Source organism: Phyllostomus hastatus, unplaced genomic scaffold (genome assembly GCF_019186645.2).
Source record: "Phyllostomus hastatus isolate PE091 unplaced genomic scaffold, TTU_PhHast_1.1 phas_scaffold_501, whole genome shotgun sequence".
Taxonomy (NCBI): Eukaryota; Metazoa; Chordata; class Mammalia; order Chiroptera; family Phyllostomidae; genus Phyllostomus; species Phyllostomus hastatus.
Window position 1 is genome coordinate 378549 of NW_025334033.1, and position 22396 is coordinate 400944.

Below are 22396 nucleotides of genomic sequence, written 5' to 3' on the forward strand. Positions count from 1 at the left end.
AGAAAAAACAAGGTCTGGAATGTATGTATATTGTCCAAGAGGCATGACTGCCTAATTGAATGCTTTTTTAATCTCCTCAAGCCCCCAGTGGGCCCATCGCCATGATTGCCACAAGTCTTATAAGGCTCCAGAATTAGGCCACTCAGTTTCTAAATCGAAGTCCTATAATAGTCTAACTTTCTAGGCCTCTTCAAAGTTAGGAAAGTTTTTATAGCACTAGTTTAATTACTCAGAAACCAAATGCCAAATATAAGGTAAGGATGAAAGGAAATACTGTCTACTGTATTCTAAGCATTAAAATAAGTACTTTGCATAGATTACCTTATTTAATCCTAAAACGATTTTCCATTTTATAAAAAAAAAAAAAAAACAAGGCTCGGAAATGTTAAGTACTCACCCAAGGTCACACAACTGGTGAGTGACTAAGTAAAGATTAAAACCTTGGTCTGACTCCAAACCGTGTTCTATTCCATGCTATCTAGTAGCATTTAGCTACCTAAAGCTAACATATCTAACTAGGAATACCTCTTCTGTTTAGCGGACCGTGAAAGTCGTTATGAGGAAGAAGAAGAACAGAGTCGAAGTATGAGCCGGAAGAGGAAGGCATCTGTGCATAGTTCAGGCCGTGGCTCTAACCGTGGTTCCAGACACAGCTCTGCACCCCCCAAGAAAAAGAGGAAGTAACTTCTGAACTTTGGCCCTCAGTTCCATTCTTCCTCCAGCCAATCCCTGAAAATTTTACATGACAGAAACTGTATTTTTCCTTTATTTTCTTTTGAAGTTTTGCCATTTGTGTTTATGGGTTTAGGGGCCATTTGTGTGGACCAATTTACTCGGGGAATTCCAGGCCCACCAGGACACGTGCCAATGGCCCCATCCAGCTGGCAAGGCAGGAGATGTTCTTGAAGAAGGGCAGAGGCTTCCGCTGTTAATAAATACCATTTCATTCCTCTCTCTTCCTGTCACCTTCTGTCAGGACATCAGTGGCTTCTGACATCTTATTCCTTGATGTCTCAAAGCTATATTTCCAAGATGTTGGTACAAGGTGACTCTTAACTAATTGTACCATGGTTCTTGACCAGCAGATTCCATCCTCCATCCTACGATACTGCTATGACCTTCCTCACATCTCTTTAAGTTCCATCTTTTCAGTACTCAAGAGCAGGTTCTTAGAATTTGCTAATGATTGTGATAAACCATCAACTTGAGTTAGTGAGGGAGGTCAGGTGGTACCTCTGGGTTTTCCTGCTTTCTTGTCACATGCAGATTCTGGGGTATTTCTGCTGCCTTGGAAGACATAAGAAGCAGTGACACTTCTGGATTGATTTCATCCTCCTTTCAAATTCCCACATGGTACATTGGTAGAAACAAAATTATTTTTTGTTTTCTGATATACCTGAGTAAGATGGTGTATACTGCTTCTAGTAAAATATAGAAGGAGGCTCCAAAGAGTCAACATGCAGATCTGGAAGGGGCAAGAGTCATGCCTTGGGCCTAGAACACCCTAATGAGAAAAGAAAAAAAAGAAGGGAGGCCACACCCACAACATGACCTCTCTTCACTGCTGCTTCTTATTTTATTTTCTTGCATTGTCCTGTATTTATCACAGTTTCTGTTGAACAGCTTTTTAAGTATTTGGGGAGTTTATCTTGCCATCCTCCCCCTCCTGGTTCTCTGCATCCACCTGTTCCGCTGCAGTTCATTCTGTGTTCTGTGACTTTAAGAGAGGAGGGAGGAGGGGACTCAGATTTTGTTTGTTTGTTTGTTTGTTTTTTTCTCCTTAGCAGTAGGACTTGATATTTTCAATTTTGGAAAAACTAAAAGATAAATAAACTGTGGTTTTTTTTGTTGTTGTTGTTTTGTTTTTGTAAATTAAACTTTTGTGACAGTTCTTTTGTAGTTCCTGCTAAGGCATTAGAAGATAATGCCTTTATTCATCTAGTGTCACAAAAACAAACTTGCATATCTAAGCTTTCATGATTAGATTGAGAGATCACAGTAAACCAAATTCATGGTATAACAAGTTACTTTATAAGAGACTCTTTACTGTGGTTCCCTCACAGAATTTAGAATGGAATAGCACTCATTCTATTGCGAAAACAGATCTGCAGTCATCTCTTCATAAATAGCATGGAATGCAGCAGCAGCTTGAAGGGACACCTTCAGACTTCCTATTGGGGTAGCCTGGTCTGCAGGACTAACAACTGTTGGGAAAGGAAAAAGAACTGTCAGGCAGGCCGCACCATCATTCAATGAAAGTCACATGTTACATGCTAGGAACACTTAAGAGTTTACTTCATTTTTTAGGGGGACTCAGTCTAGTGGAAGACAGAGGAAAACATAGTTATTACAGTATGGTAAGTGCTGTGATGAAAACTCAAGGTGCTTTGGGAACTCAGAAGCAGCACGTAACCCAGAATGGAGGGATTTGAAAAGGCTTTGTAGAGAAAACCCCTGAACAGTCTTTAAAATGTGAAAGATTTTAAACGTGCCAAGACATGAGAATATGGCAAGTTGAAAATTGCAAGTAGTGACATCAATGAAGCTACGCAGATAAGCAAGGGCCAGATTATAAAGGGTCTGGTTTATCTTCCAAGGAATTTGGTTTTAACTGAAGGTATTAGTAATGAGTTTTATTTTCAGTTCTAGAAAAATGGCTCCATTATTTGGGTAGTATATTCAAAAGAGCACAAATAGATCAGGAAGGGTAGTTAGGATGCTGTTGTGGTAATTCAGGAGAGAATTAAGGGGTCTGAAGTATAACGGTAGTGAGGTAGGGATGGATTCAGAATATTTAAAGAGGTAACATATAGAATTTTGTGATTGAATGTTGGGGAGTGAGGGGAAGGTTGGAATCAATGACATTTTAATTAGAGTTAGGGTAACAAGGTGAATGGTGGGTAAGAGGGAACATTAAGGGACAGGGTTGTAGTGGGGGGTGGGGAAGTCCTAAGGGCATTTTAAGTAGTGACTACTTGCTGTTAAGTCTAAATTGTATTAAAAACCTGGTCTACAAACGTAGTATCGAGATCATTTCTAGGTTGAAATTAAAATCCTGAGAGTGGATACGAACACCTAGGAAAAGGGTATATGGAGAATAAAAAGCCAAGACTTGACCCAGGGGAATCGAATGTACAAACCCAGGAAGACCCTGCAAGGGCAATATCTCCAGGGAGTGATAGGAACCATTAAAATGTTCTAAAAACCAAGGGAGAAGAGTTTAAAGAATGCGAAATTTCAAGTAGGATGACTAGAAAGCCAATTGGATTTGGCAGTAAGGTAAATTGGTAAGAACGGAGTCCAAAATGTTTGGATGGAAACTTAATCTTAATTGAAGAACATAGGAGATACCAAAATAGTATTGTGGACTGACAAGTTGACAAGCATTTCAAGTAGCTGAGTTTTGAAGGGATAAGAAAATCTAGTTGCAGAGCTAGAAGAGTGGAAGCCTGAAGGGAAGGGAAGCCATAACAAGGAAATTACTATAAAATTTTCTTTTGATTAAAAGGAAAATTGAGCAGCATTCATTGGCTCTAGGGATTGTGAGGTCACTAGGGAAGGCTTAAGAATATTTCCCTTGTGTACAAAGGGCATGGAGACCAGGAAGAGCATGGCACATTTAGGAAATGGGGACAGGAATAGAAATTGGGAGTAAGAGTTGGAAAACTAACAGACCTGCCATGTGCCAAGCATGTTCATAAGCACTTCATTTTTTCTTTCCTTAACCCCTCACTGAAGTGGTCCCTTAATCCTCATGGCACCTGTTTTGAGACAGGAGCCACTATTATTCTCATAGTTGAGGAAACAGGCACAGAGTGGGTAGGTAACTGGCCCAATATCACAGTTAACTAGGGAGATTTAATGAAGAATCTTGTGTATTGGTGAAAGCTTGAACTTTGTAGCCCTTAGACTAAGAAGAGTTGCCCTTGATATTCAGTATAATTAGTAATAATTTTATGTCTCAAGCATGTACATAAGTTTCACAGAATATTTAATGTACTTTGATATTTGGGTTTGTTTTTTTTCCCTTCAAATTCTGACTGACTTAATTTAATTAAACTATCCACTAAAGGGTTAATGACTGGCAGTTTGAAAATCACTGATCTAGTGGATAGTCTTAAATGCATGCCTCCTACAGCCTAGCAGCTAAGGTAAGTGTGTGAAGTACCAGGTGTATAAGGTAATGGAGCAGTGAGGACTGGACAGAGCAGGCCCACCTAAAGGCATTCAAATGCAAATATTTTTAAAACATGTTGGTCTTATAGCAAACAGTCTTAAAAACATTTGAGAAGCATGTGGTGATCAAATGTATAGAAACACTGTAGTAGATGGAAATAGGATGGAAGAAAAACATGAGAAGTATTCATTAGGATGATTTCCTTAGAAATAAATGGAACTGAGGAACACACAAAAAATGTATTACTCACTGTCTAGCTCTTGCTCTAGACTGTCTCTTCCTGATTCCATGATCTGCCACAGTTCCAGATATGCATATCCTACTTCTTGACATTCTTTCTTCTCGTCATCCATAGGATCACTTACCACTGTAAACTTTAAACTAAGGAGCAGGGGAACAGAAATTACATTTAACTTAGCACAGCTGATACCTTTAGGCCTAAAGAAAAGTAAAGCTAAAAGTAATAAAAACTTAGACAATGTCTTCCTTGAATCATTTTTTCTTTGCCTGCATTTTACAAAATACCACAGCAAAGAGGGAGGACTTGGTCTAATTTAAAGTAACAACTGGCTTGAGAAGAAGGGACTGTAAGACTCAAGACACACACATGGAAAGGAGGCAGGTTTGCCAGATTTTGGAAAGGAAGGAAGGAAGGAGGGAAGGTGGAAGAAACCCAAAACAGATGCTTACTTAAATTTTAACTTCAAATTTTAGCTAAGCAATGAATAATTTTTTAGGTATAAGTATATCCCATGTGTTTCAGTTGCAATCTCTCAAAGGAGGCCTCTTCAGATTACAGGAATAATGACAACTGACTTCCTAAAATTTATAGTAGACCTAGAATTTCCTTCAGTTATACCAAAATATTTCCTGTAAAGAAATAATATTTAAAACCAAAATACAAAATTAATATTATAAATGCATAATATTTGATAAGCTGGCAATGGTTCTGTGTTTGTGAGAAATGAATCAAATTATCTTAAAATGCTGAAGCAGTTTGTCCACTCCATATAGTACACTGTCAGTGTTTAAGTAAATTGCTGCCTCAAAAAAAAGTACTTAACCCTGGCTGGCATAGCTCAGTGGATTGAGCGTGGGCTGCTCACCAAAAGGTCGCAGGTTCAATTCCCAGTCAGGGCACATGCCTGGGTTGCCAGCCATGTCTCCAGTGGGGCCACGTGAGAGGCAACCACACATTGATGTTTCTCTCCCTTTCTTTCTCCCTCTTCCCCTCTCTAAATATAAATAAATAAAAATCTTTAAATTTAAAAAAAAGTACTTAGGCTCTGGTACAGGAAAGAAATGAACTAAACCTATGAGATTTTATACTTCATCAAATAGTTAGCCACAAACACAAATTAGACTCAAGTAGATGAGAAATTCACTAAGAGCAAATTAACATAAAAAGTTGTTTAAAATATTCAGTATCAGCACAAAACCAAGCAAACACTTGGATTCCCACGAGAATATCTCCTTTCAAAGTGGAAAGTAAATGCTCACCGTCCTTGCTGAGGACCTTTTCTATTCAGCATGGCAAACAGAAACTGCCTTCGGCCTTTTTGCTCCACTGGGTCCAGATCTATCACTGTGTTAGTGTAAGAGGAAAAAAAGCAAAGAATCGCACACTTTTGCTATTTAGGCACTAAGACTTTCATAATTAATATATGTAAAACAAAAGTTGGAAAACTAGGGCCACCCATTTTCATAAATGCAGTTTCATTGAACACAGCCATGCCTATTTATTTATATATTATCTGTGGCTGCTTTCTAACTGCAATGATAGAGTTGAATAGTTGTGACAGAGACAGTTTGGCCTACAAAGCCTAAAGTGTTTACTATCTGTCCTTTTAAGAAATAGTTTGTCAACCTTTGATATAAAGAAGCCATACAATCTGCATTGAAAACCAAGACAGATGTGCCCCCACCACCTCACTGGCAGAATTATTCTGGGAGACATTTTCTTTAAACCACCTAGAGATCTGGGTTTTGCAGCAGTTCAACTTAAGGTGCTTGTCTGAACATCCATTCCTCCCTTTCCTCCTCATTTTTATATGGGAATGTTACAGCCTCCAATAAACTGGCATATGTATTCCAGCCTCTTCTTCAGCTAGGTTTGGCCGCATGATTAAGTTCAGCCATTATGTTGTGTGAAAACTGCCTAATAGGTTCAGCTGGGAGGCATTCTTCCTTTCAATAGCAGCCATTAAGGACCATGGAGAAACTGAGTAACTAAAAGGATGGAGGACAGGCACCTGGACGGTAGGAAGGCAAGAGAGAAGTTTGGACCCCTGATGGTAGCACAGAGGCTCAGCCCTGAACTGCCCACATCTGAACTCATTTGACACAAGTGTGAAATAAACTTCTATCTGGTATTAAGGAGAGGATATACTTTAAAAAAAAAAAAGGTGTAGAGAACAAGAAACAGCTGTTATAAATTTAAAATATCCAGTCAATGACTAGAAGATAAAATTAAGGAAATTTCTCAAAAATTGAAAGAAAGGAAAAACAGAGGTAGAATTATAGGATGAAAATGATAAAATTAGAGGATCGATTTGGAAGATCCAAATTCTAAGAAAATGAGAAAATGTTAGAGACAAAATTATCAAAGAAATGCAATAATACTTCCCAGAACTAAAAACCGTGAGCTTCCAGATTAAAAGAGTGCACAGAATGGCCAGAACAATTAAAAAAATATATGCACATTACTCTGAAATTTAAGAACACTTGCAATAAAGATAAAATGTTAAAATCTTTTGGGGAGGAATGGGATAGTTTTCATATAAAGATTGCATGGCTAGAAAACCATGGACCAGCTGCTTTGAAATTCTTAATAAAAATGTTTTCAATATAGATATTTATATTGGTCTAATTATCAACTGAATATATAGGTAAAATAAAGAGATTTCAAGCATGACTGTCTCAGAATATTTACTGGAAAGTATGATCCTTTAAAAAAGAAATTAAATCAGATAAGATGACAAAGGAGACAGGGCATAGGAAATCCAACATAGGAGAGAACTGAATAAATGTTCTAAATGGCAGCAGTGATAGTAGCTAAACTGTAGCCTAGAAAGGAATAGGAGAGTGAAGAGAAGTCTTCTGGAAAAAAAATAGATAAATTATTTGACAGGTTTAATTATTGCAACATTTGGAAAGGCTGATGGAGGGTATAAAAAGAATTATAATAGTTATAATAAAAACAAAGCAAATGAAAAGTGGAGGCAAGTAAAAACAATAAACAAGAAAGGAAATATAATCATGGTGTACTCCTTGGCTCTGCAAGAACTAATATTTACATATCTGTAACAATGGAGACACTTAAGATTTAATTAAATAAAAAATATGATCCAATTATATGGGAGGGAGGGGACATAGGTGTGATATGAGAGAAATGTTATGTTCCAAGATAGGAAGCCAGGAAATAATCTCTAAAGTTGGTGAATCAGGAAATTAAAATGGAAACATTATTCAGAAATATGGAGTTAAATAACAGAAGAAATAACAGAAAAAGTGAAAAGTGGTATGGTGGACTGAGGGCTGAGGGGAAGGGCAAAGTAGTTATTTTTAGAGAAGGAGTGTGGCAATGGACTGTTTACTTTTTTTAAAAAGATTTATTTATTTATTTATTTTTAGAGACAGGAGAAGGAAGGGAGAAAGAGAGAAACATCAATAGGTTGCCTTTTGCACTCACCCAAGTGGGGACCTGGCCTACATCCCAGCCAGGTGCCCTGACCGGGAATTGAACCAGCAACCTTTCTGTTCACAGGACATACTCAGTCCACTGAGCCACACCAGCTAGACCTGTTTACTTTTAATTTAAAATATTTTTAAATCCACTTGATATGTTTAAATATATGCAAATACTATTTTGATTAACAAAAAAGGGTTGGATCTACCCCATCAGAAGTCCAAAATAGTTCTGACCCCTTGATCTCAATGTCTATCAACCCCCACTTTCTGAAGACCACAGGGGATGCCTCACCCTTGCTAAAGTGGAAGTAGATCTCTTCTCCTGCCCTTGGTTTCCTCAGGGATACTGGAGTCTCTGTCTCTGACAAGGGTAGATCGTAGAACTTGTACTCCACATACACCTGTTTTACATTCTCATCAGACATCACCTCAGCTTCTGAGTAGAAGGCCAGGCTGACAATTTCAATGCACATTTTCTCTGAACCCTGATAAGAAGACATTTATTTCCCATAGGTTAGTGATGCTCCAGGGATATATATTCAACTTAATTAACACATTACTCTCTATCAATCACAGGCATACTCCATCTACTCTATTACTCTTTGAGAATTAATTTATAGGTAAAACTTGAACCAAGACAAACTTGACTGAATTGTCCCCTAATGTGTCATTCTATCTCCTAGTCCAGTGACTCATGTCCTCAGACCAGCCTTTCTCAGCCATCTCCACAGATAGAATCAAGAAACTTTCTAAGCAGATAGCTTTCCTTCATTTCCTTCATTGGTCCTAATGAAGACCAATCCAGCATTCTCCCGAGATTAGCTCCTACGAGACCTGCTGGCTGATACTAGAGATTTAATAGCTGTTTTAGCCACTATAGCAAAGTGCTGCCCAGTGCTTCCTGCACCCACCAAAGTGCAGGCCACAGAGGAGGATATCAGACCACACTGCCCTCCCACAGCAACTCTAGTACTTTCAGTTCCACTTCAGAGTCACAACCACCACCACCGTCCTATCCTCTCTTTTAATGATCCCTGTGTCTATTTTCACATTAGAGATGCCAGGAGGAGGGCTGACATCTCTCTAGTTTCAGGAAGTAAGCTGTGGCCAATGTAAATCCTCTCCTCCTACAGTGTTGCACCTAGGATTTTTGGCTCTGAATTCTTTAAGGGAGAGGGGCGTAGGGTCTCTTCTGTGCCTGCTTCCTGCTGAAGAGAGTCAGAGATTTCCTTCAGAGCCAGTGATCCTTGCTCTCTGTCACAGGGACAATGAGGCCTGGACACAAAAGGAAGTCACCAGGATGTCTAAAGTGGGCAACAGGCAGTATTTCCAGAGTACGAGTAGGGCTTGTCACACTTTCAAAAGACACACTTCTAATGAACTATGACATTCATTAAGAGCTCCAAATCTACTTTTTAGTTCCCCCATTGCCCAATTTATACTGGGGCCAGGCTGTGTTGCAAAAGATTAGCCTTTTTTTTTTCTTGAGGGACTCAGGGTCAAATTTCTCCCATTTGTTAAGTGTTGCAATTATTTTTAAGATGTGAATCTTGTGCTGTAGTCTCAAGAAAAGTTAAGCAGAATTTCTCAAGGTGTGTCTCGGAATACCTTGGAATACAGGAATAGGTATTTTACAAATGAATCGTTCTGTGATCTCTATCTTACAAAAAAAATGCCCCTTCCATAATTAATAGGGATGAACATTTTCCCTCTAGCTAATTATGAACAACCACCAGACTTTAAGTTTCAGTGTACATGTATCTGCATGTGTGTGTATAAAAATCACTGAAATAAAAGTATCCTGAAATAATTCTTAACCTTACTGTGTGTGATGCAAACTGTTCTTCTGTATTCTAATCTATATATCTGGGTTTTGTTTTTCTTTAGTGCTGGCTAGGATCCCCCTTGTTTTGATTACATTTCCTGTTAATAGATGCCGGTTCACAGTTGAAAAACATTGCACCAGAGTTATGGGATATAACACTATAGTCATTTGCCACATGTGGCTATTGAGCACTTGAAATGTAGCTAATCTGAATTGCGATTGGCTGTCAGTGTGAAATTCACTCAGGATTTTGAAGACTTTGCATGAAAAAAAAACTAATGTGAGATATATCAATAATTTTTCCTATTGATTTTATGTTGAAATGACAATACCTTAGATATTTAGGTTATATAAAATATGTTTTTAACTTTATATATTTAAAATTTTTATTTCTTTTTACACTTTTAATGTGGCCACTAGAAAAATTTTAATTACATTTTGCAGCTCTCATAATTCTGTTGGAAAGCACTTTGTAGACTATTTGGAGGTGGAGCCTTTGGGAAGTAACTAGATCATGAGAGTAGAGCCCCCATGAATGAGATCAGTGCCCTTACAAGAAGAGGTCAAAGCTGGCTTGTTCTCTTTCTGCCATGTGAAGGTACAGTGAAAAGTTGACAGTCTGCAGCCTGGAAGAGGGTTCTCACCAGAATCTGACCATGCTGGCACCCAGGTTTTGGACTTCAAACCTTGAGAACTACGAGAAATAAATTACTGTGTTTTTTTTTTAAAATAAGCAACCCAGACTCTAGCACTTCACTGTAACAGCACAAGTTAGCTAAGATCTAGTCTGATGTTTCAGTTTGATCCAGAATCCTTTGCATGAGCTAGTTCCATTATGTAATTTTATTGGAACTGAACAGCAAAAAAAAAGTATACAATTAGTAATATTAAATCACACTAACTACTGTATATACTAACTAATTTGAACTTGATGGCAGAAACTCTAACAGCAGTTAGTTATGCAGCATTACTGCCAGACAGACAGCTCCCTTCAGCTTATTAGTTCAGGATGCTAGCTAATTTGCCTGGGGGGGTGGAGTTGCTAAAATTAATTAACTAGCATATATATGGGGTCAGGACATCCTTCATATGTGAAATTAAGAGTATAAGAAAAGAGAATAAACTTCAAGGTGCTTGATACATACTATAGCTAAAAGACAGTAACCTGAGACTGTAGAGCAAATGGAAATGATTGCTCCCTTATTATTAGTAGCTGTTAATAAGGGGAGGGAAATATTTTCTATGGCCCACTCAGAATGGGAGATTGATTCCTGGGACCAGGAATGGGACTTCATCTGGAGGAAACCATGTTTGGACTGAGAGAATTTCTTGGAGATTCTTAGAGGGAAGATAAGTACACAGGGTCTTTAGGAACCCTGTGCTGATGAACAGGGCCTCCAGAATGGTCCTACACACATCCTATGAACACAGGAACTGTCCTAAATAAGGACTCAAAGAAAGACTGTTAAAGATTGATATGTATTGTCATTGGGTAACTTTACTATCAGTATAAGAGAAAAGCATTTTTGAAGGGTCTTTTCAACATATGTACTGTTCAACATATTCAACTGGCCTGGTAGGCAAAAAAGAAATGAAGCACCCCTGGGTTTCAATCCCCTCCCCTTAGGGCCTGGTCCTTCTTTGTAGGGATCACCACCAGATTATAAAAGCTTGACCTTGAGAACTAGAATATTTCAGAGAGGATAGAATATTGCCGTCATCAACATTGTCATCACTATCATTTAGGGCTTACTTTGTCTCTGGCATTGTACTGAACCCTTACCAAGCATTACCTTATTTAAATCTTGCCTCATCACTGTAAGATAGGCATACTTAACTTTAGTGCTTCACAGATGAGGAAACAAAGCCTAAGAGATAGTAAGTAGCAGAGCTGGATCAAAACCACTTCTGCCTGAACCAAATCTCCATGCTCTTAAACACTACCCTTCTTTGCCTCCTCTGTTATCCAGGCTGACTCCAGGCAGAAGAGTAACAGAGCTCAAATGTTGTATCTGGGCCATCAACTCCTTCAACCTTTTATGCCTAGCTATTTTGAAATACAATCATGATTGAGTATGTACATGTCTGTCTTTTTCTTTTTTTTTTACTTTTTTTATTGATGTTTGAATACAGTTGTCTCCATTTTAACATGTCTGTCTTATACGTTTAATTTGGTAATAATAACACTAATTTTTTGCTAAGTAGGCTTAGTTTTCATATTTAGTTTCTCAAGTAACATTTTTGGGTACACATAGGTTTTCTAAAATGAGATCTTAGTTAGCTGCCTTTAATTTAGAGTAATATTTTTAATATAATCTGTCTACCTTCTAGTTGAAAAATTTGCTGACCAGCTAGCTGCTTTTTGGGTTGGTCTGAGGTAGCATGGTTTAAAAACTTTGATTAGAGTTCCGGCTCCTTCACTAACTAGCTCTGTAATCCTGGATGCATCATTTAATCTTTATAACCTTTATGATATCTAAGGTGTTATTGTCTAGTTCTTACATTCAGTGGTTCTGCTCTGTCTTATAAACATTTCTTGACATTACTTATATAATGTCTAAAAAAGATATGACAGGTAAAATTTCAAAAAATGATCAAATTAACTATTTGCCATATTAACTGTATAAGTCTACTGATTTCAAGTTGTTTCCCACTCCAATATCCTTCATTTTCCTGCAAATCCTCAGTACAGATTCTGACTTTCAAAGAATTTTCTGACCTCTACAAAAGCAATAGTAATTTTCCTTTTCTGAATTATTAAAAATCTTAGAGTTTATATCACATAACCTATCCACGTGATTCTAGGTCACCTATGCATTTCTTTATTGTTTCTAATAAAGTTCATAATTCTCAATTATATTTTAACCTTCCATTCAGTTGCTCACTCAACAAATATTTACTGAGCACCTACAAACAGGCAGAGAGCATTTTAGTGGCTTGAGAGAGTGATGGTTTTCTACAGCATTTATAACCGCACAAGATCTAATACAATGATTGTTGAATATACCTGTGGATACTTATTCATATATATTTGTGTATGTATCCCCTATTAGTTTCAAAAAAGAGCTGAGGGTGAAATGTTTAATAAATAATTGTAAAGGCATGTTTTAAATGTTGGGTCAAAAACTTCAGAAACTGAATGCTTCCTCTGAGCCTTCCCAGAAAGAATCCTTTCCTCTCTTCCAGCCTCTACCTCTTCAAGTAAACCTCTCCTTACACAATGAAGTAGGCAAGTAAGGAATTAAAACAGGAGAGAGAAGTGTTGAAGCAAGTCCTCACTTACACCACATCAAGAAAAATGATCCTTTCATCTGACTGCATCAACAGAGTTCTATTCACTCTCAATGTATATTTAACTAAATTAGTTTGAATTTCCCATCAGGTTCATTAAATTTGGATTTGAACTTCACATACACGGTCATTAAGCACACTGTTATTTTTTACAATCTTGTCACAAGCTTAATAATCACTCCGGTGTACTTACTGCCTTAGGACATTTCTGAGATGCTGGTATCACTATGTCGTCACTGTCTGTGGTTTGTGCTTCACTGACTTCAGAAGCCTGTTCACAGGATTCTTTATCTGCTCAAGAAGAGGCTGGAGTTACAGAACTGTTTCAGAGCACCTGGGTTTGTCTAGTCCAAGAAAAAACCCAGGACCTACATCCTCAATCTACTGTCTGGTCACTAGTTCTGAGTACTTAGATTTTGGCTGCATTTATCAAGAATCAAACTCTCCTTTTCAAAGATTCACTTATTCTAAAGCTTGCTGAAAACTCAGTGTTCACTTGAAAAAAAGGGAAAGAAGGAAGAGTGGAAAGAAGGAAGGAAGGATAGAAGGAAGGAAAGAAGGAAGAAAGAATAGAAGGAAGGAAGGACGGAAGGAAAAAAAGGAAGGGAAAAAGGAAGGGAGAAGGAAGTTAATGCATCCTTTTGTAGAAACTGAAGAAAATGACCAAGCCAAGGTAAAGAAGAGCAATCAGGGTGTGGAAGATTGCATTTTTCTAAAGACAGCTTCAAACAATACCTCCTGTCCCACATGGTCTCTTTACAATGTGACTCTTGATATATTTGGTGGGACATTTGAATTTTCTCTTTGTAGAGAGCATTTCAAATCTTTTGCTCATTTTTCTAGTAGCTTGTCTTTTTTCTCATTGATTTGTAGGAGTTCTGTATATTTTCTGAATTGGAGCGCTTCGATAGTTACATGTGTTGCAAATGTCTTTTTCACTCTGTAGCTTGCCTATTTAATCGCTCACTGAATGAAAATTCTTTTTTTAATTTTTAAATATATTTTATTGAGAATGCTATTACAGTTGTCCCATTTTTTTCTCCCCCTTATTCCCCTCTGCCCTGCACACCCCCTCTCCAGCACTTCCCCCACTTTAGTTCATGTCCATGGTGATATATATAAGTACTTTGGCTTCTCCATTTCCTATACTATTCTTAACCTCCCTCTGTCTATTTTATACCTACCAATTATGCTTCTTCTTCCTTGCACCTTTTCCCCATCCTTCTCCTGTCCCCTCCCCACTGATAACCCTCCATGTGATCTCCATTTCTGTGATTCTGTTCCTGTTCTCGTTGTTTGCTTAGTTTGTTTTTGCTTTCATTTTTGTTTTTTTAGGTTCAGTTATTTATAGTTGTGACTTTGTTGTCATTTTACTGTTCATATTTTTGATCTTCTTTTTCTTAGATAAGTCCCTTTAACATTTCATATAATAAGGGCTTGGTGATGATGAACTCCTTTAACTTGACCTTATCTGGGAAGCATTTTATCTGCCCTTCCTTCTAAATGATAGCTTTGCTGGATAGAGTAATCTTGGATGTAGGTCCTTGCTTTTCATGACTTGGAATACTTCTTTCCAGCCCCTTCTTGCCTGTAAGGTCTGTTTTGAGAAATCAGCTGATAGTCTTATTGGAACTCCTTTGTAGATAACTCTCTCCTTTCTTCTTGCTGTTTTTAAGATTCTCTCCTCTTTTATCTTGAGTAATGTAATTATGATGTACCTTGGTGTGTGCTTACTTGGGTCCAACTTCTTTGGGACTCTCTGAGCTTCCTGGATTTCCTGGAAGTCTATTTCCTTTGCCATATAAGGGAAGTTCTCCTTCATTATTTGTTCAAATAAGTTTTCAATTTCTTGCTCTTCCTCTTCTTTTGGCATCCCTAAGATTCAGATGTTGGAACATTTAAAGTTGTCCCAGAGGTTCCTAAGCCTCTCCTCATTTTTTTGGATTCTTATTTCTTCCTTCTGTTCTGGTTGAATGTTTATTTCTTACTTCTGCTCAAAATCATTGATTTGAGTCAAGATTTCCTTTCCATCACTGTTGGTTTCCTGTACATTTTCCTTTATTTCACTTTGCATAGCCTTCACTTTTTCCTCTATTTTCCTACCATACCCAGCCATTTCTGTGAGCATCCTGATTACCAGTGTTTTGAACTCTGCATCTGATAGGCTGGCTATCACTTAGTTATATTTTTTTCTGGAGCTCTGATCTATTCTTTCTTTTGAGCCATATTTCTTTGTCTCAGTGTGCCTGTTACATAGTAAGGGGCGGAGCCTTAGATATTTGCCAGGGTGGAGCAACCCACTTGGCTGTATCATGATGCTGTCAGTGGGAGAGGGATCTGAGAGGGAACAATTCCACTTGCTTGGCTCTCAGCTGGCTTTCAGTCACTTCTGCCACTACCCACAAGCAAATTGGGCCCTTCTGGTGCTGATTCCTGGGTAAGTGGGTTTGTTTACATTCCAAGACCCTGTGGTTCTCTCCAAAGAACTCTCCTGTGAGGCTGATAGTTTCTTCTGCTGTGGTAACCACCACAGGTTTTTTCAGTCAGAGGTTTGAGGCTTTATTTCCCTGCACTGAAAGCCTGGGTTGTGTGGTCTGTCTCGCTCCCCAGTTGTTCCCCTCAGTTTATCTGCATGCAAATATGGGACCACCCACTCTGCCAGCCACCACTTCACCTCCCTAGGTCTTCTAGGTCCTCCAGCCACTGCCTTGCCATGAGGCCTCTCTGTCCCTGCTGCCCATCTCCACCCTTCCTACCGATCTGGATGAATGTTTCTTCTTTAACTCCTTGGTTGTCGAACTTCCATACAGCTCCATTTTTCTGGCAGTTTTGTTTATTTTTTTGTTTTTAAATTTGTTATTGTCATTCTTTTGGTTGTGTGAGGAGGCACAATGTATTTAGCTATGCCTCCATCTTGGCCAGAAGTCCCACAAATTCTTACTCTTAAAGTAGTCAACCTTATCAATATTTTCCTTTTCTTTTTTTAGAAGATTTTATTTATTTACTTTTTATTAGAGAGAGAGGAAGGGAGGGAGAAAGAGAGGGAAAGACACATCAATGTGCAAGATATACATCAGTTCATTGCCTCTCACATGCCCCCAGCTGGGCAACCTGACCTGCCGCAGCCCAGGTATGTGCCCTGACTGGGAATTGAACTGGTGACCCTTTGGTTTGCAGGCCAGTGCTCAATCCGCCGAGCCACACCAGCCAGGGCTCAATGTTTTTCTTTATGATTCGTCTATTTTGTTTCTAATTTAAACTTTCCTTATTCTGAATGATGAATAATGCTATTAAGAGTATTTATGTACAAGTCTTTGAGTGCAGAAATGTTTTCATTTCTCTTGAGTAGATACCTAAGAGTAGAGCTGCTGGGTTGCAAACTCTTCGTTCACATTTTTTTCTTTTTCTGTTTTCTAGGTAATCTAGGCTACAAAATAGTAGTGAACTATATGTTTAGTGATATAGCCCACTGTGGAGTGTGGTCTTCTTTAATCTCCCAAATAGCCCAAGCTGGTAAAAGTTCTTTAAAAATCTTCCCCTCCAAAAAACTCTGTTTAACTTTTCAAGGAACAGCCAAATATTTTTTAAAGTGGTTGTACTATTTTACCAGTACTATTCCCACCAGTAATGTGAGATTCCAATTTTTTCACATCTTCACTAACACTTGTACAATCAGCTTCTGGAACATATCAGTTCTGGTTGGTTTGTACTCGTGTCTTGTTGTGGTATTATTTTATATTTTTCCTAATGACTAATGTTGCTGAGCATCTTTTTGTATGCTTATTAGTGATTCATCTATCTTCTCTAGTGAGAGTCTATTCAAATCTGTTGACCATTTAAAATTATATTATCTTATTATTGAGTTGTAAGAGTGCTTTATAGATGATAAATTTAAGTTCTTTATCAGAAATGTGATTTGCAAATATATATTCCTTGTCTGTAACTTATCTTTTCATTTTATTAAAGGTGTCCATTGAAGATCAAACATACATTTTTACTTTGCTGAAGTCCAGTCTATCAATTTTTATCTTGTGGATCATGATTGTGCTGTCATGTCTAAGAAATCTTTATCTAATCTAAGGTCAAATATTCTATCCTGTGTTTTCTTTTAGTAACATTATAGTTTTGGTTCTAATATTTAGACTTATGATTTATTTTTGTTAATTTTGTGTATAATGTGAGGTAAGAGTCTAAGTTTTTGTTTTCTTTCTATATGTGGATATATGATTTCAGTATCATTTATTGGAAAGAATAGATTTCCTCATTGAATTGCCTTGGAATCTTCGTGGAAAATAATTTGACCATAAATATAAGGGTTTACCCTGGCTGGTGTAGCTCAATGGATTGAGTGAGGGCTTGCAAACCAAAAGGTTGCAGGTTTGATTCCCAGTCAGGCCACATGCCTGGGTTGCAGGCCAGGTCCCAGTTGGTGGTCTCATGAAAGGCAATCACACACTGATGTTTCTCTTCCTGTCTTTCTCCTTCCCTTCTGCTCTCTCTAAAAAATAAGTAAGTAAAATATTTTAAAAAATAAATATAAGGGTTTATTTCTAGTATTGCAATTCTGTTTCACTGATCTATGTCTTGATTTATGTTAATACCACACTGTCTGAATTACTGTAGCTTTATAGTAAGTTTTAAATCAGTTAGTATGGCCTTCATCAGTGTGGCTCAGTGGGCTGGGTGTCATTCCACAAAGCAAAAGGTCACTGGCTCAATTCCCAATCAAGGCACATACCTGGGTTGTGGGCCAGGTATTTCTCTCACATTTTGGTGTTTCTCTCCCTCTCTTTCTCCCTCCCTTTCCCTTTCTCTAAAACTAAATAAATAAATGTTTTAAAAATAAAATAAAATCAGTTAATACAAAAACATCAACTTTGTTCTTCTTTTACACAATTGTTTTGGCTATTCCAGGTACTTTGCATTTCTATATAAATTCTGAGTTTTCCAATTCATACACATGGTATATTTCTCCATTTGTTTGAATCTTTCTTAATTTTTCTGTTGCAGTGTTCAGTATATAGGCCTTTTATTAAATTTATTCCTATTAAATATTTTATTCTTTTGGATAATATTGTGAATAAAATTGTTTTCTTGATTTCATTTTTAGATTGTTCATTGACAGCATATGGAAAAACAATTGATCTTGAAATAATTGATTTACAACCTGCATCTCGTTCACTTGCTTTTGGTTCAAGGATTTTTTTTCCAATTTTTGTAGATTTCTTATGATTTTCTAAATATAGGATGATGTCAATTGCAAATAAAGACAGCACTACTTTATTTCCAATCTGTACGATTAGTCATTGCAACCTTATTGCAATGATTAAAACTTTCATTACAGTGTTCAACAGGAGCAGTGAAAGGAGACACCCTTTCTTTGTTCTCAGTCTCAAGGGAAAAACATTCAGTCTTTTACCACTACGTAGGAGGTTAGCTACAGCCTTTTTTGTCCTTTATTAGTCTAAAGCAATTTCCTTCTATTCCTAGTTTGCTGAGAGCTCTTATCAAGATTGGGAGTTGGCCATGGCTGGTGTGGCTCAGTTAATTGGAGCGTCATGCCATATATCAAAAGGTTGCAGGAACCAAACCAGCAACAGTACCCAACCGAGTGAGCCACACCAGCCAGGCCATAATCCTTATTTTTTTATAGGTCAATATTGATCTTCTATTTCTTCTCGATTCAATTTTGGTAATTTGCATCTTTCTATGAATTTTTCTTTTCCATCTAAATTGCAAAAAGGTGTTCATAATATAATTTTACAATCCTTTTAGTTGTAGGATCTTTAGCAACTGTACATTCATTCCTGACTTTGCTAACTACTGTCTTACCTCTTTTTTTCTTGATGAACACACCAGTTATCAATTTGTTGCTTTTCAGCTCAAAATAAAAACTTCACTGTCTGCTCTGCAATAATGGAGGTGAACCCTGTAAATATTTCTTCTTTGCCAGCTGGCACTGTGTTAAGTTTTGTCAGTAGAGGGCATTGGAAGATCACTGAAGAAGAGAAAGATTTCTCTTCCTGGTTCTATTGTGCTCACTTAGGCAGGTTCCTGCAGCAGGTGTGGACTCAGCAGACCAGGCTCCTGCAACTTAGGGCCTGGCTCCAGCAGCACACATGGTTTCCTGGAGAACGCAATTCTAGTAGCACATAGCTTCTGCAATATCCAGTTCCAGCAGTTCCCAGTGGCCAGTAGCACATGGGGTTCACAGTGAGATGCCACTGGCTTGGCACCCATCTGTGAGTGGTTTACTGCCAACTTTCCAGAGGGAACTTGACAGTTCTTCTGAGTTCTGATGTGTAGCCACAGCAAACTTCCCATGACTTCATTCCCTCCCGCAAGATTTGGATTTCAGCCCTGAAGGAGGTTTTCTACCAGATTCATATGTTATTTGATGCTCTATTTCAGCTCCCAAGGAGAATCAGGGATTTGTGGATGCTCTTTACATTGGCTGTTTGGGTATTCTTTAGAGTTCTCTTTACTTCTTATTAGTCAGTCCTCATCCTTCCAGTTCAATCCCCTGTTGTGGTTTAAAATTCTTTATATTAAACTCTTGTTCAAATTACTATGTAGTTTCTGTCTCATGGTTGGATCAAAATTAGTGTGGTCATTCTAGATAAAGACATGTCAAGTTTGTTGATGTTCCCAAACAACTTTGGCTTCATTGATTTTCTGTCTCTTTTTTTTCTGTTTTCTATTTCACTGATCTCTGTTCTGATCTTCATTGTTTTCTTCTTTGGGTTTGACTTTATTTTTACCCCTAGTTTCTTGAAGTAGAAGCTAGGTTATTGACTTTAGATCTTCATTCTTTTCTATTTTTATAAACATTTCAAGCTATAAAAATCGCCTCACAAGCACTCTTTTGGCTGCATTTCATAAGTTGTGCTACATTGTGTTTTCATTTTTATTCAGTTAATATATCTTCTAATTTTCCTTAGCAGTTCTTCTTTGGTGCAAGTGTTATTTAGAAGCATATTGGTTAATTATGAAATATTACTTATTTCCTGAATTACTTTTCCATGGCTGCTATTACAAAATACCACAAATTTGGTGGGTTAAAACAATAGAAATTTACAAGAAATTTTTGCCCTGGAGCCAGTGAAAATGTCCATACTGTCACCCAGGAATACTGTCACCCAGGATCCCACTCTATAAAATCCTAAAATGTTTGCAGGGCAATTTCCACACATGGTGGTGTTGTACAGTCCTGCAGGCACTGAGAAAATCACCCTGGCCAAGAAGTTGGTGCTGGACTGGCTACAGGACAATCTCATAAAGACATTCAATTCTGCCTTCTATCTCAGCTGCAAAGAACTTGGCCTCAGTGGGTCATGCACTTTTGTAGAGTGGTTCTCTAAGAACTAGCCTGAATTTCAGGATGTTATTCCAGAGATCCTAGCCCAAGTACAGAAAATCCCATTCATTATTGATGGTTTCAATGGGCTGAGAGTCCCCTTGGGGACACTTATCCATGATATATGTGGTGAACAGAAGAAGCAGAAGCTGGTGCCTATTCTCTTGCATAGTTTTCTGAAGACACAATTGTTACCCAACACCATTTTACTGATCGCCATGTGACCATGAGTCAGAGATCCCCGACTCTTGGTTAAACAGCTCCTCTTCATAGAAATGAAGGGGTTCTTAGGCTTGGACAGGCAGTCATATTTCTTGAAATACTTTAAAGATGAGGATCAAGCACTCTGAGTTTTCAACATGATGAGGAGCAGTGCATCCTTGTTCCGTATAGGTCTGACTCCCTCCACATGCTGGATCACCCATCTAAAGCACCCGTCTAAAGCTGCACGTGGAGAAGTGGGAAGGATCCTGCCCTGACTTGCCAAACCACCACATTGCTCTCCCTATGTTTCCTCTGCAGCCAGTTCACGCAGGCACCCAGCAGCTGTCTTAATCAATACCTCCAACATCCAGTGAGGGCTCTGTGTCACCTAGCTGCTGAGGGCATGAGGACACAGACATCTGTGTTTGATGGAGAAGACCTGAGGAGACTTGGGTCAAAGGAATCTGATCTCCCTCCTTTCCTGGATGAAAATATCCTCCAGAAGGGCAAAGACTGTGAGGGCTGCTATTCCTTTATCCACTTCGGAGTTTAGCACTTTATTGGTATTATGTTCTCTGCTTTGGAGAACGAGGAGCAAAAAAGCAGAGACAGCCTCCAGTGGAACATTGGTGATGTGCAGAAACTGCTATCCAAGGAAGAAAGACTAAAGTTGGGTATTTCTTCTTCAGTCTCTCAAATGGAAAAAAAAGCCAAGAGGTTGTGACTGCCAAATGTCAATGGAGATCAAAAGGGACTTACTCAAATTCAAACAAAGCACAGTCCAATGAGCATAAACAATTCTACTCGGTGATGGACATGAATGTGGTTTTTCACTGTCTTTACAAATCACAGAAAGAGCAGCTTGTGCAAGATGCAGTGGCCTAGGTCAAAGAAATTTCCCATTTGAAAAATGGAATGAATATCATGCACTTGTTCTGCCTCATACATTGTCAAAACTTGCAGAAAATGTTGCTGCAAGTAGAAAAGGGGATACTCCTGGAGAGTGATACTGCATCAGAATCAGTTGCTCAGGGTAACAGGTCCCAAAAATTGCTTCCTTTCTGGGTGGATCTTTGTTCCATGTTTGGCTCAAACAACAATCTAATATTTCTGGAAACTGGTCAGAGCTTCCTTAGTACCTCATCAATGAGGATTCTTTGTGGAAAAAATGGGCTCTGCTACCTGTAATCTACAGAAAATAGTCCTCAAAAATATTTCTCCAGCTGATGCTTATCAGAATTTCTGCCTCATTTTTGGTGGCCATGAGACTCCAACACGTCTGGCTCTTCAAGAAGACTATCAAAATTATATACTTTCTCCACTGTATGAGGTCTTCAGACACCCAAAATGTAATCAGCACTATCTCAGGTAGGTATATTGTTCTGCCACAAGTCATCAGTGAGCTGATCTCTCCTCCTCCCCCAAAATCAACCAGTCTGAATTTTTTTTTACAGTTCCCTGTTTTACAACTAGGAGACATTGCAGTTCAATGGGTACAGGATTGACTGTTCAATAAATAATTTTGGATCAACTGAAATCATTTAGGAAAAAACAAATTCAATCCTTACTCCATATATAAATTCAAGATGAAATTAAACTTGATTAAAAGTAAAACTAGAAGAAAACAGAAAAATAGCTTCACAACATTTGTGTAGGCAACTTTTTGTGAAATAGAACAAAATCAGTGACCATTAAGATTGATAAATTGGACTTATTAAAATTTAAAACTTCAAAATACAAAATTAAGAGCACTGAAAACATGCCACAGACTGGGAGGAGATATTTGTAATACATATATTTGACAAAGGACTCTATTCACAATATTTAATGAAATATAAATCTATATTTTTAA

The 22396-nt window shown here is 38.0% G+C and overlaps 2 protein-coding genes and 1 non-coding gene across 7 annotated transcripts in view; 1 reads left to right on the forward strand and 2 right to left on the reverse strand.

Annotated features, from left to right (window-relative positions):
• The window catches only part of SUPT16H (SPT16 homolog, facilitates chromatin remodeling subunit), a 45288-nt gene extending 43438 nt beyond the window's left edge, over window positions 1–1850 (forward strand). The window contains exon 26 of the mRNA XM_045822380.1: window positions 539–1850. Coding sequence (XP_045678336.1) covers window positions 539–684 — 146 coding nt within the window. The 3' untranslated portion in view covers window positions 685–1850. The remainder of the gene's footprint in view (window positions 1–538) is intronic.
• A 61-nt stretch (window positions 1851–1911) lies between these two features.
• RPGRIP1 (RPGR interacting protein 1) overlaps window positions 1912–22396 on the reverse strand; it is a 65222-nt gene continuing 44737 nt past the window's right edge. For 3 of the 5 annotated variants that reach the window (XM_045822378.1, XM_045822376.1, XM_045822377.1), the window contains exons 21-25: window positions 13177–13274; window positions 8160–8352; window positions 5678–5762; window positions 4428–4558; window positions 1912–2204 (exon numbers count right to left, since the gene is read on the reverse strand). In XM_045822378.1, coding sequence (XP_045678334.1) covers window positions 2089–2204; window positions 4428–4558; window positions 5678–5762; window positions 8160–8352; window positions 13177–13274 — 623 coding nt within the window. In that variant the 3' untranslated portion in view covers window positions 1912–2088. Of the gene's footprint in view, window positions 2205–3675; window positions 3762–4427; window positions 4559–5677; window positions 5763–8159; window positions 8353–13176; window positions 13275–22396 lie in introns of those variants that run through there. The other 2 variants (XR_006783760.1, XM_045822379.1) reach the window with 2 other exon arrangements.
• LOC123809032 lies at window positions 16403–16545 on the reverse strand. Its single transcript, XR_006783908.1, has one exon. It is a non-coding gene; the product is annotated as a small nucleolar RNA SNORA4 (small nucleolar RNA).